Raw genomic sequence first — 18447 nt, 5'->3', positions numbered from 1 at the left:
TACTGCCACGTGGTTAATCCATAATAATATGTGATACTTTTGGTTAATTATATTTTAATAGGAATCTACATTTGCATATATTACAAATATGATCTAAAACTGTTAAATAAAACTGTTAAAAAAAATGCAATGATTTGCAGAGTAAAAGTGACATAACAGAACACTACTGCCAGTCTTTGATTCATTTGACATCACCAGATGTGTATGTTTTTGTACTTTGGATCATGACCTGACTTTTCTCTTTCCATCATTTTTATAAAGATTGTTTTAATTTTTTGCTCTGACTTACATCTGCAAAAAAGATGTGTATAACTCTATCCCATCCTGTTGTTTTGCTTGTCCACTTAACTGCATAAATGGGCTTCAATTCTCATTTTTTTGCATGTGATGTAATAATGGGAACCTCTAGTGGCCATCAGATAACAGGCAACACTGTGGACATAGTGAAGTTGTTAAGCTGTGTCATGCGAAATCATGACTTCCCTATTAAAATAATAATAGTAATAATTTATATATACTTATGTAAATGTATATGGTAACTGGTATACATAAACCATAATACCTTTAATAATAAAATAAACAATGTGACCCGAATATTGTGGACACCTTGTTGAAAGGCTTTGCGGTTAGGGCTGTCACCATAGACTTGTAACTGCTTACTGTATATTTAATACATATCTAACAAATACAGAATGAATTCCAGATGTTTTCCAAAGAAACTGAAAGTGTTTGTGATGCACTATGTTTTCAGTTTTGCTTAAAATTGTTTCTGACAATTAAATAACAAAAACAAGAAACAATAACTCAAGTTACTGTCTAAGTTGAATAATATCAGAAAGGTGCACATATACAAGTTCCCTTCAGTGAAGAGATGTTGATTCAACATGTCATTTCATTATTTATGTAAACTGAGACATGTCCTTCATTTGACTGAAAACTCTCCTGCGCAATGTGACACCATAAACATACTTTATAAAAGATAAACCTTTAGTAACTTTTCCCAAACATCTACATTCAGTATTGGGATGAGTACAGTTGTGTCAGCTGTACTTGGTTTCACAAGGTTTACTTTTCAACCCTTTAACAAAACTATGATATATTGTGCTATCGTAAAACATTTGAAGAACAAGCACTGTCAGTGATTAACTCAAATGTTAACACAGTAAACCTAATCTTTTATAATAAAAAGTTTGTGAAAGATTTTAAGTTTCTGCCCCCACCATTCAGTCAAGTTGCTGTTTACATGCATTTTTGTCCAGATAAATGTTAAACGTAGTTCATCGCGGTGGACAATTGAGGCCGACATAATGGTATTCTCTCTAGCTCCTCCTGAGATATTGCATTGATGAGAATTGGAAAAACAAGAATAAGATGAACAAAGAGGTGACTGTGACCTTGACCTTTGACCTTTCAGAACCAAATCATCATCGACTCCAATTGGACAGTTGTACAAATCTGACAAAATTCCCAGTATCAAGTGTTCCTGTTCATTTCCTATTCGTTATTTCTTTCCCTGTTGTAAAAAGTCTGAAGTTTTATTTTCAGCTCCTGCAATTTTATTTATATTGATCCAGAAACTGCTTCACAATATAATAAAATGTGGCACTAAATTTTAAAAGCCTTTAGCTTTTTATTTTGCATGTTATATCTGCAAAACTAATGTAATTTCCATCAGTCTCAACTGTACTTTGTGTATAGCTTTATAGTCAAATGTTATCAAACGTTGAGATAGTTTTTTTTTTTAAATAGACAATATCCATGATTGCCTGGTACAAGTGTCCTGTTGCCCTCACACAGCTGATTGCCACTGACCTTAGATTGAAGTCTGGGACTTACATTACCTTAACTAATGGTAACATTTGACACAAACTGCTTAGTCATAAAGTGTCAACAGAGCTGTCATGAAAGCAGCTAATCAAAATTCCATGCTGGTATCATGAAAGTGAATGTTAGCATGAAATTGACTCTGGTTTCCGTGTGGTTTAATAAGTATAACAAGGAATCCTTGTTTAAGATAAACAGATATGATACCTATAAAATATAGTTATGAGATGAAAGTTCATAATTTCAGTTTTTATTTGGTAGTATTTATACCTTGGTATGTTAAACAACATGGAACATAGGTCCTTTGTAGCAGGTGACCAACTTAATTGATTCTCAAACAATAAATATGATAAGATAAGATATGATATGATTAACCTTTGTTAGTCCCACAATGGTGAGATTTGCATTATTGCATCAGCAAAGTATTTGGACATTGTAATGTACATTCAAAACATACATAGCAGTAAAAGATAAACTATAATATATAATACATATGCATAATCAAAGTACAGTACAAGTATGCAGTACAAACATAAGAGAAAAAGTAAAAGTAAATCGTGTTATTGCACTGTGGTGTGTTGAAAATGTACATTAAATTCACACACAGTGGATATGAAGTTAAGAGGGGAGGGACGTACTAGGAGCAGTTCTGCTTGTAAAGTTCTGGAACAAAGCTGTTTGAACTAATGATAATGTGTAAGAAGGATCTGCTCATGAGCCACACCGTACCTCCAACATCTGTGAAGTACAGTGAAGGTAGGGCCGTGACTTAGCCTCCCTGAACAGACTCACTAATCTTTACTGATTATTTAACTCGTGAGGGTGGAAGCAGAATGACTAACAGCTGACGGAAAAAACTGTAAGTTCAAAGTAGGGTTCATGCACAAGTCTCTTGCCACCTAAACACACATGTATATTGGCAACACAGTGTGAACACAGTAGTTATGAAGTGTGACAATGGAGGATGCTGGTGGTGCAGGCACTCCTAACTAATGAGGGAGACGAATGGGTCAAACCTTGGTCTGTCCTCATGTCATTGGACACTAATTGTATACATAATGTAAAACTCTGGAAGACACATGCACACAGATTTTTATACACATGTATGTGCAGCATATATTTATATAAATCATTTTATGGTTGAGTTTTGGTCACCATTCCTATTAATTAATTATTCATTTTGATAAAATGTGTGATATGTTTACAGTAAAAAGCTTGGGTAATGACATCAGTATTATCAGTTTAATGAGATTAATGGTTCTCAGACTCTCAGCCTGTGATCCCATATTCAAAGCTGTATCTCCCTGCAACTTAAGGTCGCATTGATTTTCCTGCTCAGACAGTTTGGTTAGACATTATTCCGGCTCCTGTGTCTCACAGGAAAGAACGTTTTTTTCTTAATTCCATTCCTGTTTCGTTATCTTTCATTATCTTGTGGCCTTTCTTTACAATAGTGACACTATTTCTTTGAAATAAAATTTAAAAACATTTTTGACTACTTGCTCACAGTGAAACAGTCCCAAACTACGACAGCAGTCAAATCTTCCACTGAGTAAAGTGGTTAAACTTGCTGGTCTAGGTACAAAATAATAGGAGGAGAGGAGGAGACTCGCATCAGGATGGGCTGAGCTTCACCTGCTGTAAAAAGCTGCATCCTTGACAGAGAGGAGGACCAAGAAGTGGGCCAGACCAAAATGTGCACATATGTAAGGACAAAGTGAAAACGACTTAAGAGCGTCAGAGAATAGAGGAATGAGAGACTTAAGTACAATCTGAGATTGACCTGGGCATTTTAGTCAGTAGCTGAGTTTCTGAAGTACTTTCCCAAAGATGGCAAGTACTTGGCAAGTTGCACTTTTTCTCTGCATGTTGCTCATGGTGTCCAGGTGTGTAAGCCTGCCCAGTGGCGACAATAACATTTCTACAGAGACAGTAGAAACACAACAAGGCATGAGGTCGAGCAGCGATCATGGGTCCAGCTCTGGCTCGGGCACTGGGAACACGCAAAACTCTGATGAAGGTGAGAGTGGTGGTCACCATGCAGGAGGGAACCTCACCACCTTACCCATCGTCACTTGGAAGTGGGAACATGTCATTGAACCGTACCTGGTGGCCCTGTGGATCCTCGTCTCCTGGCTCTGCAAACTCAGTGAGTCCAGTCACATTTGTCCACAGTACGTTGGAAACTCATCTGGAAAGAGTTTGTACTGGGATGTTTGAGATAAAGCACAATTAGAGAGTAGTTGGCTTAATTAGAGGTGACATTTTGTGATGATTGAAAGCAGGACTGTCACAGCATACATTTACAAATAAAGTAATAGCAGGTTTTCTACATATGTAACATGTTTAGTCAGGTACTGTACAGTGCAACTTCGAGGTACTCTACTTCAACTATTTAACTATGCTTAATTGATGCTTTAGGGTAATATAATTTAAAAGTCCAATATTATCAATGAACACAAAGTTGAATACACTGATTTATTAGGATATGTATTAGTATCTGCACCAAACAAAGGAATATTTGACATTTAGAAAATGCACTTCTTCACTTTCTTGCTCAACAGTTTGTAATTTAATATTTACCATGCTGACATGACACAGTGGAATTGGTCTTCTCAAAAAAAAAAAGAAAGAAAGAAAGAAAGAAAAATAGTAAATATAAGATGTTATCACATGTAAAATTTTTAAATCCTGGTGTTGTATAGTGCAACAAATTCCAAGACAAAATGTGTCAATCAGTAAGCTTCATATTTACTATAACACATGGCACCAATCATACAACTGTTGAGCATGAAAATGAGTAGGTCAAATATTGTTTGGTGCAGCTAAAGAACATCAACTGTGTGGTAAAACCTGATAATACAACAGGACATATTTGAGCAGTAGTTTCATCAGTAGATGACAAAATGTCATCTTCACTCCAAAGTTTAGGGTTTGATTGCAGCTGGATATGTCCAGAATTTTTTATTTAATTTGATTTTGTAATTGGTTTTCCAGTGGTTCTCTTTTACAGTTCACTAATTACTAGACATTTACATGTAAATATGTGAAAATTACAGTAACATAATTGCCACATATAATAATGAGTCAAGTACAGAGAAACCACAGCTGAAAGACTAAGAAAGCTTCAACTTTTACCTTTTAACATTTACCCATCAAGTCAACTATGTACTGTGTAGTTGTTTAACCAGCTGTGACTGGTTTAAGTTGGTAATAATTTAGATACATCATGCAACCAATTCATGGAAACACTGCCTGTATTAGTCAGTTGACGTTCCAGGTGTAGTTGTTTAAGGTTTATATTGGTAACACCCCAGGTTTAACTGTGTACTATCTAAAAATTAAGATAGTACTTTCCAATAAATAACTTTTTTGTACATAGATATTGTTCACGGCTACACCCATTTATAAAGGGTTTACTTAATCATTTACTTTGGAGAAACAGGAGATTCTTAGAACAGCAAAGTCATCCAATGCTTCACGCTGACCCTCAGTCTCAACAGTACACTCTAGCGTTGCACACTACGCAGCAGCTTGATTGTCCCGTTTCTCCAAAAATACTGTAGCTTAAAGATAGTTCTGGAAGATGTGGCCTTTCTTTCTATACTACACAATTCAGCATCTGACCCTCTACATTTATTATATAGAAAAAGGAAAGTAAAATCAGAGAGACATGACAAGAGCCTGGTAAGACCGTGGACACTTTTAAAGTTATTTTTCAATGATAAATCGGGGAGCACATACAGTACATGGTCTGTTTTTGTTGACTGTATGGTAAAAGGGAATAATATACTACAAATTATAAGATAGAAAAGTAAGGCATGTCTGTTTCCATAGTAATATCATGGAAACAGACAATTCTTACGTTTGCAATACTGTTCATGTACTGACTGAATAGTCATGTTTTATTTAGCAATTTTGTTGAATGTTATGCATGGAAAAAGAAATAACTAGTTGCCAAAGATATGGTACACGCCTGGTAATAAAGCCCTGGAAATAGATGATGAAGAATAGATGATACTACAAAAAAGGGTTGTCACCAGTATGCTGTGAATAATTAAGTAAACCCTTTATAAATGGGTGTTTCCATGAACAACGACTATACAAGATAAAGCAATTCCATGAAAAGTACTATCTTAATTTCTAGATAGTACATGGTTAAACATGGGGTGTTACCCACATGTTGCCTACTTTCCTAGGAAGTACATGTGTTTTACTATTTCAGCCGTAGTTTCTCTGTAATTAATTAACTTCTACAAATATGAATTGGACACACAGTGATTGGGGGCTAAGGAGAACTTGACCTCTGTTTGATATCTCACTAGATAAAGCCAGGTTCTTCTCCTGTTGTGGATACAGGACCGATGTAAATGGATTTTAGTACTGTGCAGAGTAAAATAAATTAGTAAGCATGGTGTGTACACCTCCACTGACATAAATAGGGGTCTTTGTTTGTGTGTGCATGATACAGGAAATTCTCAGTAGACTGCCACATAATGATATCAGACAAGAGAAAATGCTACAGCAATGCTTGTGCTGAAAGTAACAGAGAAGTTAGTAGTGAAAACAAAGGAAAGTTATTGATGCTATGAGTGTGTGTTTGCAGTCGCTGAAAGAAAAGTCCCCACACCTTGCTATTTGGCAAGGTTAAACACTGGTTAAGGTTAAAAAACTAATTTAAACATTTTTCTTTATTTAAGAAAACTGCAAATAAACATTAAACCATAATTCCTCTACATCCCACAAACTATGTAGCATGAATACTTGAAATTGTTAAAACAAAAATACAATATCAGAAAGAACAAAGGCCTTGGCAGCATGTAAAGATTTACACAGGGATTAAAGCACATCTCTAAAGTGTTACCTGTAAGTCTGATATCTTTACAATAGGACTCATAAATGTTTAATTGTTTAGTCAGAGCAGACCTTTGGGAAACCATTAATGTGCTCTTAGCTCTACAGTCTGGCATACACGCGAACTGTTAAGCATCTTTTGAATTAGAGTTAGATTTATAGGCTGGTGTAAGCACAGGACCTAGAGTAATCTTACATAAACCAAAACACTGTGAAAACAATATGTTCCCTATAAATGTTGACTTTACACTTAGTCATCACAGTTTACAGACAGCCGCACAACTTTTCTTCTTATTTCCTCTTTGCAGTTGACAAAGCTTGCTTTATTTCACCCACCTCACTGCAGTCAAGTGAAACTGCTTGGTACTATTTAATAGAGAATAGATAATAAATGCAGATCTGGCATGAAACTAGTACACCTGTTTCAGTCAGTGTGTTAAAATAACTTCTGACCTCATTTGAACTCTAGTCAAACCTAATCTTTCAGGGACATCTACTCCTCCTTAAATCATCCATCCTTAAAATACGGATGATGTTGAAGGTTTGTTTTATTTTATTGCAAAATGTATTTTATCTGTATTTACTTAAGAATTTGGTGGGTGAGGTCACAAATAAGCACGTTTTATTGAGCAAAACGTTTTTTTATAGCAGCATGACATGACAAACTATAACACGACAATAACCTCCGTACCTTCCAGTCTAAAAATAACCTTTATGTGACTTTGCTATTTCACCGTGAAGTTCTTGTTGAGTGTGCACAGAGCTGTGGCCATTGTAGAATGATTGAAATGTTAAAGTTAAAGGGCAACCACAGTTCGCCAGGATATCTTAGGTCATTAGTTAATAAGGCTGAACAGGAGCGTTTGTGCTTCACTGTACAGCCAAGAATTTAAAACACATCGCAAATCAACAAACTGCTTTAATTATTCAACAGACCAGACTTAGTATATTAGTTATATTACAACACTGGGTGATAATTATGCTAATTTATATTAACTCCACAGTGAAATGGGTAACTAGCCATTTGTGTCGCTTACCTAAGATCTTGACCTATCTGAATCAGTTACAGTCACAGGTTAAAGACACAAAATGGGACAAATACGTACACGTCACTGTCAGTGGTAGAGTAACATGGAGTACATGTTCTGCTGTTCCTTCATTATTTAAATCAGGCTATAACCTGCTAAGGAACATCCTATTGACCTTGAATATATGTGGCGATGCAGGTGATCATTCAATCGCAGAATACAGGGATATATTTTTACTCCTCAACTACTTAAAACAACATAAAATTATAGCAGAAATAGTAGTTCTATATATACACCAGCACTGTTTCTTGGGATGACGTCATAAAGTTAGTTAGTTCAGCTGTTTTATTTTTAATTTTAATTTTAGAACTATGCTTACTTGCTTGTTTTATGCCTTGTGGAGTTTATTAATCAGACGTTACAGAGATACAGACTGCTAATTTAATATTATCCTCTATCAAATGATGTTTATGTGCCAGAAAACCCCAAATCTTAATTTTTCCATGCAGTCTCAGGGCATAAATACAAAAGATGAGTGAAAAGTGACAGTAAGGTGCATGTATAAGGTGAATAAATGAAACCAAATCAAATTAGTACAAAACACCATAAGACACCAAACAACACCTCAAGTTCACACATACTGCGTCATGTTTGGCTCTTACACACACTCACTTGTTCGTCATAACACCTCAACTTTAGTGACTCAGTTCTTATTTTGCAATGTAGGCTAATATACCTTAACTTTACACCCAATACCGTAACATACACAGGATATTCACATCAGCGTAAAAGCAAATGAATCATTGTTACAACAAATCAACTCAAATTAACATAATTCCATTTGCTAAACAAATACATAAAGTACATAAAAATGTCATGAATGTGTACTGCTCCTTTAAAATACCTGGGCACTGTGGTTTCAGCAGATGTTCTTCAAACAGGAGTAAATAGTGAACTTGTTGGGAACAATTTTCAGCTGCAGAATAATACAGGAAGGAATATAACAGGAAGTCCAAAATGAACTCCTGGGAAAACCAATAAAAATCTAAATCACAAAAAATATGAATGAGTATAAATATGAATAGAGTGAAGCAAAGAATACACTGTGCTAGAGGAGATCTTTCTCTCTCATTAAGGGAGTTTTTAACCAGCACTGAGTAACATCAGCGTCAATCATTACTAAGCTCCGACCCATGACGAAAGCAGTGGACATGCTGCTAAACACAGACACAGGTATTCATTTAACATCCATCGTATGACCTCTGCTCCATCACTCACACCCTAACTCCCAGACACACTAACACACACGGTGACTTGTGACACTCGGATGTGTTAAGGACCGGAAGCACAATATTTCAAACGTGACTAAATAACTGGAGAACCTTCCTGGACATCCGTTACTCCCCTTTTAATCCTTCAACTGAACCACGCACGCTTAATACACACACACAACCTTGCTCATAGGGGAGATAGTGTACATATAAAAGGCTGAGTCCAGCACTCTGTGCGCCTCTGAATTCACTGCACTGCTGCTGACCACAGACTGTGGGAGGAGTGAGGATACAAAGTCACCGACTGAGACAGAAAGATGGAGCTCTAGAGGAGATCGAGAAGTGAAAAGATAGTGACTTTAACAGCTTATATGAAGAACAAAACACAAATAAAAGAAATTAAAAAGCGGGGAAAGGAAGTGTGAGACACTGTCCGGCTGCTCCGTCTGGCCTTGGCACAGACACTTTTATCTCCCAGACATCTGAGACTGCACAAACGAAGACAAAGGCACTTTTTCTTGGAGCGTGACTTCTTGTTCCACCCTGTTTGCTCTGTTTATTTGATCCAATGCACCACTGTGGATATGTGCTGCTCGGGCTGCTGGGGTCTGCGCTGCTGATCTACCCCGCCTCAGGGGTGAACGATAAAGTGGTGCTAAAACACCAAGAAGCTCACCTGAACTTGGTAGAGTCTAAATCGAGCTTGAGTCGGACTGAAAATGGCTCCACAACCAAAGGAATACCCATCATAACCTTTAAGTGGGACCATGTAGAGGCCCCTTTTCTAGTTGTATTATGGATATTGGTGGCTGGTTTGGCTAAACTGGGTACGTAACACACATTTTATGACCTAAAGTGTTATTGTGGCGTTGACTAGTAGATGTGGATCACAGGTGATTGCTGATCATATGAGAGAAGAAGTTAAATAGAAAGTATCAGATCGTTAGAGCTGCCTCATACAAAGTTTGGATGTTGCAATCTGACAGATTCCTTTGTTGAGGAAAGATTACAATTACAGCGTCACAGAGTTGCACAGGAGCAGGGTGACAGCACATGCATGAATAATTCTACTAGCACGATGATAAACTGCTTGAATTGAGGAATGGTTAAAACTTTACACTCAAAGCACTTTACAATTTGCTTCTCATTCACACGGTGGTGGAACTGCTCACCCTGCTGAGAAGCTACTTCTACAAGTTGAAGAGATTAAATATTCATGACTAAATTAGCAACAGTTAAAGTCTTTGCAACATAAACAGCATCATTGCATTTTATTTCTAAACAGTTACGCTTATTGTTAATTCGTGGTTTTCCAGGAGAACCATGCACACACACACACACACAAGCCCCTAACAGTGAGAAGAGCAAAAACACAAATACATAAATCTATTCACTATTCACTGTTCTATAATTATTTAGTGTTAATATAAACTCCATCTGTCATCTGAGACTTTTTTACTTAGGAAAACGTTTGTTTTGGTTCAGGAGACATTTACATTTTGCAGTGGTAAGCCTCTGAAATAAAGTAACACAGTGTCACTGGCTGCCGCTGTGACCAGTAGTTTGTGTTAGATTGCTGTTTTTACTGTTTCAACATATATTTGTTGTGCATTAGAAATATTTAAACCACTTCTTTGTTTAATGTTTGATCTTAATGAATATTGAACACCACATAATGTGTGCTACATTTAGAATTTGCTCTCATAGCTGCTTTGACTCCCACACTCATGCACAAATACACACCCAGCACTGAATCAGAGATCAACTTAATCTTCAACTACCTTTGAATGTAATATATCAGCACAACAGATTCCTGGCTCTATGAGCTGTAAAAGTAAATCAATGGTTCAGTAAAACAAGTCTTCCGGGACAGTCTCATACAATAGGTTTTGTTATTAAATAAGCTTTGGTGAGACGTTGTTGGGCCATTAGGTCACCCAGCCTTCAGCAAAAGTCTGCATTTAGTTACACAGACAGATCTTTACACGCCACCGTGTTGGTTAATCATATTCCCAGAACAGAAAGTGACAATTTCTCAGTGTCAACAGTTGATGATTTGCAAATTTAGCAATTTCGTAGGAGTGTTATGTATATGGTTTGGTTACAATTCAAGGAACCAAGATGAATAAAAGCAAACTTAACGCAAAACAATCAGAGTTTATTTATTTTTTATTGTCCTCTCTTCTATTCTCCCAGTCATCGAGGCCAACCACCATGTGACCAATGTGATCCCAGAGAGTGCCCTGCTCATCTGCTTTGGCTTCATCCTGGGTGGTATCATTTTGGGTGCAGACAATGTGCAGACCTTCAAGCTAACTCCGACAGTCTTCTTCTTCTACCTGCTGCCTCAAATCATCCTCGACACGGGCTACTCCATGCCAAACAAGCTCTTCTTCAGCAACTTGGGGGGCATCCTGGTTTTCGCAGTAGTCGGGACGTGCTGGAACGCCGCCAGCTTGGGGCTGTCGCTGTGGGGGTGTCACATGGGAGGAGCCATGGGTTAGAGAGACTTCCATATTATGTCATATCAGCACTCACAGTACAGGGGTGTAGTATCATGGTCATGGTCAATAAAGGCAAAATTGTAAATATTCTAGACACCAAAAAATATAATTTAATGTAATGTAAAGTATGAAATATCAATGAAATGTCCATAACATGGGACTCAACAGTTGGCAGGCTTGTTATAAACAAGAAAAAACTGTAAGTAACTGTAAGTAAGTTGGGGATCAACATAGAGACATTTTAAAGCAGTTCTAGGGTCTAATGGTTCTAATTTCTTATGGATTAGTTCTACTTTAAATCAAATTTACCCCCCACCTCCCGCCCTGTGTGCCGCAGGTGACCTGGACATCAGTCTGCTGCAGTATCTTCTGTTTGGCAGTCTGATTGCTGCCGTGGATCCTGTAGCCGTCATCGCCGTGTTCGAGCAAGTCCACGTCAACGAGGTCCTCTTCATTATGGTCTTTGGAGAGTCGCTTCTCAATGACGGTGTGACAGTGGTGCGTATGCTGCTGTCTCTACAGCTTCTTTTCTTCTATTACATGAGAACATCACGTTGTTATAGTACCTCCAGAGATTAGACCAGTCATTGTTTTCTTCTTCTCTTAGGTTCTCTTTAATGTATTTGATGCCTTTGTTACACTGGGAGGAGATAAAATTAATGCCGTGGAGATCATTAAAGGAATAAGTAAGACACAATACTCATTTAACCATTAATGAGGTAGAATATAAATGGGCTTTAACATCCATCAATGGATCAATAGACACTGCTTAGTGTTGGTTTTAGCAAAGCAGCAAATATGCAGCAATGTTAACATGTTGGTTATTATGAAGGTAACTTTCCTCCTCTCTTCCTCTCCCAAGTTTCCTTCTTCGTGGTGGCGTTTGGCGGCTCCCTCGTTGGGTTCATATTTGGCATTCTGATCTCTCTTCTAACCAGATGCACTAAAAATATCCAGATTATTGAGGCAGGTTTCATCTTTATCCTCGGATACCTGTCCTACCTGACGGCTGAGATGCTCTCCCTGTCTTCCATCCTCTCGTTAGTACACATTTTTTTTTTATAATTTTACTATTTCTGTGTCCATATCATAGAAGAATTTATACAACGAAGCACATAAACACATATAATCACAGGTTTATCTTTTGTGTTTCTGTTCTGCAGGATTGTTTTCTGTGGTATATGCTGCCAGAAATACATCAACGCCAACATGGACCAGAATTCTGTCAACACAGTCCGACATGCCATGAAGGTTTTTGCCAATGGATCTGAAACCATCATCTTTGTGTTCCTCGGCATCTCGGCCATCGACAGGACAATATGGGTGTGGAACACAGGCTTCATCCTCCTCACACTCCTTTTCATCTTGATTTATAGGTTCATGGGTGAGACTTTGTGTTGTGCTGTCAGTTTTTGAGAGGAATCAGTACATAATGTTTGTGTCAAAAAATCCCAACACACGTTGTTTTGTGTGTGCATGTGTACCACAGGCACATTTTTCCTCACCTGGATCTTGAACAGGCACAGGCTGGTTCCCATAGGGTTCATAGATCAGGTGATAATGAGCTACGGTGGCCTGCGAGGGGCTGTTGCATATGGCTTGGCTGTTTTACTTGATGAGAACAAGATAAAGGAGAAGAACCTGATGCTCAGCACCACTCTCATTGTAGTTTACTTCACTGTCATTCTTCAGGTAACCACTTTTCTATCTAATTTAATTAAAATATTTTTGTTTTCTAAATTATGTAATACCCATTGTTTGTTCCTTTCTGTTGCAGGGAATAACAATGAAACCTCTGGTGACATGGCTTAATGTAAAGAAAGCTTCAGTGTCCGAGCGCACTCTCATAGAAAAAGTGCAGAACAAGGTAATGCTTTAAAAAATTCAAAACAACAAAAACTAATTACCAGCAACTAGCTAATTACTTGTTACTGTCTTTCTCCTCTTATTGTTTTAGGTGTTTGATCATATGCTGATTGCCATTGAAGATATATCTGGACAGATAGGACACAACTACATGAGGGACAAGTGTGTAAAATCATCTTCTACTGTTACAGTAATCAGTCCTGACCGGGTGTGTTCGAATGAAGCTAAATTTGTCTCCTGTCATTTTTTAAAGGTGGAATAAGTTTGAGGAGAAGTGGATGATGGGAATTTTGATGAAGCCGTCTGTGAGGAAGGAACAGGAGCCGATCTTCAATGTCTTCCATGAGCTGAACATGAAGGACGCCATGAGTTACGTGGCTGAGGTGAGGATTATATGCTGCATGTTTTTGTGGACATTAACCCAATCAGGCATGATGTCTGGTGATGGTTAGTGGAAGATGTAAAGAACATCCTTTGTTTTCTTAACCTGCAGGGTGAACGTAAAGGCTCTCTGGAGTTTATCCGCAATGACACTGCATCCGTTGACTTCAAGAAAAAGTTTGGTGACGAATTCTCAGATGTCATGTCTGACTTCATGGCTCGCACATCAAACAAATACGATTCACTGTCTAATATAAGGTTAATAAACCCTTTTGATGATACAATCCATACTACCAGAACGTTTATATCAGTCACAGACCAACTAGCTCCAATTTCCCATGATATTTTGTCCAATCTAGCTCTGTACTGTACAGTGATATTCCATAGAGTAACATAACTTGTTTTTCCATGTGGAAGGGATCCTGTGCCATCAGTCAGCTTGGAAATTCATGAGCAGAACATGAAGGGAATGAAGGGAAATGAGGGTTTTAACAGTCACCACCTGCTGGAGCAGCATCTGTACAAAGGCAGGAAACAGGTAGGCATGCTCAGTAACGTACATTTATTTTTAGAACACTGAACTTATAATAAATAAACTCTCTGCATAGAAAATGAGTTATAGCCAGTGTATCTCTTGTTTTCTGGTTCACAGCACCGGCACCGGTACAGCCGGAGCCATTTCGATGTGAACACAGATGAAGGTGAGGTGCAGGAGATCTTCCAAAGAACCATGAGGAGTCGTTTGGAGTCCTTTAAGTCTGCAAAGATGGGCGTCTCTCCACCAAAACCAATTACCAAACACACAAAGAAAGACCAACAGCAAAAGGTCACAGCATCAGAATTCATTTTAACCAATACATCTCAGGTTCTGTCAACTGTTAGTACTGAAATATGGAATTGAATATCTGGATTTGTAGGAGCTCATTTGCTTTTAAAATACTGTTATTTACATTTTACAAATTCACTGCCTGCTGCAGATGCCAAATGGGAAATCACCGGACAGAAGTAGAAGCTACCATTCTGGAGATGAAGGTTTGTGTCTGTGTTACATGTTCAAAAAACTACAGTACAATATTCCAGTACTCTTTCTACACCTGGTCATCTCCTCATTTGTCTTCTTCTAGATTTTGAGTTCTCAGAGGGAGACAGTGCCAGTGGCTACGACGCATCGGGCACTTCAATCCCAATGAGGACCACTTACACAACAGGAGGTAAAACGAATCCACCATCCTGCTCGCTCATATTTAGCCCTCACACCCTGTCAGTATAATATCACTTTCTGTCTTTCATCCTGCAGGAATTGAGAACCCAGCCTTCATGGCAGACCTGGACCCCATGGCACAGATGCAGATCCCTCCGTGGCTTGCGGACGCAGAGCTTGACAGCAGTACTGTTGCTCCTTCGCAGAGGGCTCAGATGAGGTTGCCCTGGACGCCCAGCAACCTGCACCGCCTGGCTCCTGCACGAGGCAGCGCTCGGTCCGCAGACTCTGACCCTTCGGCTGACGCTCAATCTGCACGGCAGAGGGACGACGAGCAGCTGCCAACATCTCCACCACCACCTTATAATGGACACAGTGGCCAAAAATAGCAGCATCTAAGCTCTACTTCAGCTTCCTTTAACCTAGCTGCCACAGACACAAAACCTAGGCTCAGCGTTTATAGTATCTACTTTTAAAATATTGACCCGGGAAAGTTTTCCTTTCTGTGCAATTATTTAATCTTGTTTTCAGACCAAACATTCACACTTCCACAACCACAACTTCTCCTGTTGCTCCAACATCACACCTCACTGAGCAAAGGAAAGCTACATGTAAAGCGAGACACCCTGTACACACAGACAGGTTAAATGTTGTCATATTTTCCGTAAACCAGTCTAACATTACAAATCAGTCAGGAGTTTCTTAAATGAGACATTTGATATTTATAGATTGTGTTGTTTATACAAATAACAAAAGGGGCTTTTGATTAAAGTGATATGAAATCAGTTCTAACGTTGTAATCCCAATGTTTTGCGTGTGTGAAAAGTACATTAAGATGTCATATGTTTGACATATTTATTCACAAATAAAGATGGATTAAAGTACAGAAATGTACTTCATTTCTTGCAATTTACACCTCTTCTCAATCAATCAATTTCACAAACACTCTCACACATTGATGGCAGAGATGCTTTGCAGATGGTCTGACCCGTCATCCAGGGGCAACTTGGGGTTCATGGTACATTATGACATGAAAGTAGGAGCTGTGAAATGAAACCGTCGACCCTACAATTGTTAGACGATCATACTAAGTCCTGATGTGCAGCCGCCCCTCATTTAAATTGATCACACATGGGATTGAAGTAGTTTAAAAATGCTCCACTGCTAAAATTACAGTTAATTAGTCGCAGCCATTAGATACAATATATTGCACAGTAACTGTTCATATTACATTATAAATAGTCCATTTCTATTGTTTCCAGATGCTTTGTGATGTAGTCTAATATAATTCTTTCATTTCCAGAATCCTTGAGGTAAAAATGCAATCCATCGAGCATCCTGACGGTGAAATCTCCCGATGTGATGTCTTTCCAAGCTGTCACAAAATAAATACATTGCATTAAACATATACATCATAAACAGAGATCACTTTAAGTAAAACATTGTTTCAGTGGTTTTTCTTGACTTGTTCTCATTAAGATGCAGCTTATGTGTGTTTTCTTTGATGCAATTTGTGATCTTTGGCACAAATCCAATAATCTTTCAACGCCACTTAACCAAGCTGTCAACATATTCAGATAAAATGAAGTCCAAATGTTTCATGTTTTCTCACCCAGAGCATCCTGAAACCTGCATTTGCCTTGTTTACTGCAGAGCAGCAGATTTCCTACCTTGTAAGTCATGAGGAATGTCGTCCCTTCCATCGAAACATGTGACTGGGCAGGTCAGGAACGCACTGTCTGGCTTGTTACACCTGCAGCAAAGTCAGGAGCTCCAGTCACTTTTCTATCCATTGACATTGTAATGTTAAAATTAGAATTAAGCAACCTGTAGTGCTCCACTACGTGCAGGTCGGCCTTGAGGGCAGGAAGGAAGAGCTTCAGTACTTCAGGGTTTGCCAGCAGCTCTGGAGGAGTTCCTCCGATCGAAATCATCCACTTGAGAAAATCATCATCCGATAACTCGCTTCTTTTCGGGGTATTGATGCGCGTCTCTGACTGAGATAAATCAGAATCAGGATTGCTTTATCGCCAAATGTGAAATGGACACAGTAAATAAAATGTGCAGTCTCTCCTTTCATGCAAATTACATGTAAAATATCCACCTGAAATAATCAAACGAGTAAATAGCAGCTGGGATTGTTCTTTTTACTGCAAACAAACCTTCCTTTATGTTGTCTGAAATAAAATGAGGGGATTTTGTTGACAAGCTGTCATCTTAGCCTCAGATAAAATATGACATTTATTTGTCAAAAAAGAACAGAAAATTGTGTCTCTCATTATTTTACACATTAAAAGCAATAGGAAGGGATCTTTTAATGGTTACTATAAACATCAAGATCAGCGTTTAGAATGAAACTATTGTCTGAAAGACAAAGAAATAGAAATCTATTTGTGTGAGGCCTACGACAGATGGTATTCACTCTGTGTGCGTTCACTTACATATGGAGCAGAAGCACCAGACAGAAAAATGTGAACCGGTTCGATGTTGTGAAGTTTCTTCAGAGAATCTGCGACAGCGAAGCTTGTGAAGGCACCAAAACTGAACCAGACCAGAACACGTGTGAGCAATAGAGAAGAAGGAAACACAATAAGGAGGCAAAGAAAAACTGAGATGTGTTATGATGGGTCACGAACTAACTAAAATTCCCTGTTAGCACAAACTTGATTGACCTGTGACCAAAGAGAGCAAACGGCTTCTCTTTCAGCAGAGGCAACAACACGCCAATAATCTCGTCCACAATCTGTTGCATGCTCTGAAAGAAGGGCTCTTTGGCTCGACTCTCTCTGCCTGGAAGTGTGATGGCAAACACTGAAAGTGACAGAAAAACATATGAAAACATTCCCAGCACTATGGCTACACTAGATTACTGAGCACTGCAGCACTTGTGTTACCCTCTATAGAGCTGTTGAGCACATTTCCCCAGCGAGCGTAGTGTATGGAGCCTCCACCTGCCCAGGGGAAGCAGATCAGCCTGGCTACAGCTTCTGGGTTTTTCTTAAAACAGTTGATCACCTTCTCCATCCTCACTGACAAGATACACACAAGGCTGTTGCTCTTCCGCAAAAACAATTCACCTTAAAGCAAAACATGATTTAAAGATTTAGAGAGAGGTAATAGTGTTTTAAGTGACACCTGTTTGTGGCTCCATTCACGTGTCCCAGTAAAACAGTGACGATTCCTCACTCTGAGGTGTAACACTTCCTGGTTATTTTCTTCTGTGCTTCTGAGCTGTTGCAAAATACACAGTATCTCTGTATTGCAGAGACATCTACAGTATGGAGTGAGTATATCCATGCAGGAGTGCAGTGCTTTTTCACAGAGTATTACAGCATTTATAAAGTAATACTTGGAGGGACACTGCAAGACAGACACGTACAATCCAACTTGCATCACAGACCGTCAATGCAAAACATGATGTGAATGAGCGAGAGAAGTTTTTAGGAAGTGACGTCATTTTCTACAGTTGGGGTTTCCTGACGGGTTTCCCTCGGTTGAAGAGGGACAGACGGTTTAGT

The 18447-nt window shown here is 38.5% G+C and overlaps 2 protein-coding genes across 2 annotated transcripts; one reads left to right on the top strand and one right to left on the bottom strand.

The window, feature by feature from the left end:
• Positions 1-3654: 3654 nt before the first annotated feature.
• slc9a3.1 (solute carrier family 9 member A3, tandem duplicate 1) lies at positions 3655-15819 on the top strand. The gene is made up of 16 exons (XM_026348858.1): positions 3655-3973; positions 11174-11476; positions 11819-11979; positions 12089-12167; positions 12344-12521; positions 12645-12865; positions 12971-13173; positions 13259-13348; positions 13439-13509; positions 13601-13730; positions 13841-13986; positions 14146-14266; positions 14381-14554; positions 14706-14760; positions 14853-14939; positions 15026-15819. The coding sequence occupies exons 1-16, from the start codon at positions 3655-3657 to the stop codon at positions 15316-15318; spliced, it is 2631 nt and encodes an 876-aa protein (XP_026204643.1). The 3' UTR covers positions 15319-15819.
• On the bottom strand, positions 15768-18322 carry olah (oleoyl-ACP hydrolase). Its single transcript, XM_026348859.1, has 7 exons — positions 18065-18322; positions 17824-17958; positions 17602-17740; positions 17371-17470; positions 16757-16926; positions 16600-16682; positions 15768-16304 (listed from the first exon to the last, which is right to left on the bottom strand). Exons 1-7 carry the CDS (start codon positions 18078-18080, stop codon positions 16162-16164), a joined length of 786 nt encoding a protein of 261 aa, XP_026204644.1. The 5' UTR covers positions 18081-18322; the 3' UTR covers positions 15768-16161.
• Positions 18323-18447: the final 125 nt, after the last annotated feature.

This window comes from Anabas testudineus, chromosome 11 (genome assembly GCF_900324465.2).
Source record: "Anabas testudineus chromosome 11, fAnaTes1.2, whole genome shotgun sequence".
Lineage (NCBI taxonomy): Eukaryota > Metazoa > Chordata > Actinopteri > Anabantiformes > Anabantidae > Anabas > Anabas testudineus.
Note: the sequence above shows the minus strand (reverse complement) of the source record. Positions and strands in the feature narration are given on the sequence as shown.

Bases quoted from the DNA above. Each gene is read 5' to 3' on its own strand.
- olah (XM_026348859.1), bottom strand. The intron at 17,741-17,823 runs GTAACACAAGTG...TGTCACTTTCAG, and splicing joins GCTCAACAGCTCTATAGAGG to TGTTTGCCATCACACTTCCA. The intron at 16,683-16,756 runs GTTGCTTAATTC...ACTTTGCTGCAG, and splicing joins CACGTAGTGGAGCACTACAG to GTGTAACAAGCCAGACAGTG.
- slc9a3.1 (XM_026348858.1), top strand. From the start codon at position 3,655: ATGGCAAGTACTTGGCAAGTTGCACTTTTTCTCTGCATGTTGCTCATG. The intron at 13,731-13,840 runs GTGAGGATTATA...CTTAACCTGCAG, and splicing joins CCATGAGTTACGTGGCTGAG to GGTGAACGTAAAGGCTCTCT. The intron at 13,987-14,145 runs GTTAATAAACCC...TCCATGTGGAAG, and splicing joins GATTCACTGTCTAATATAAG to GGATCCTGTGCCATCAGTCA.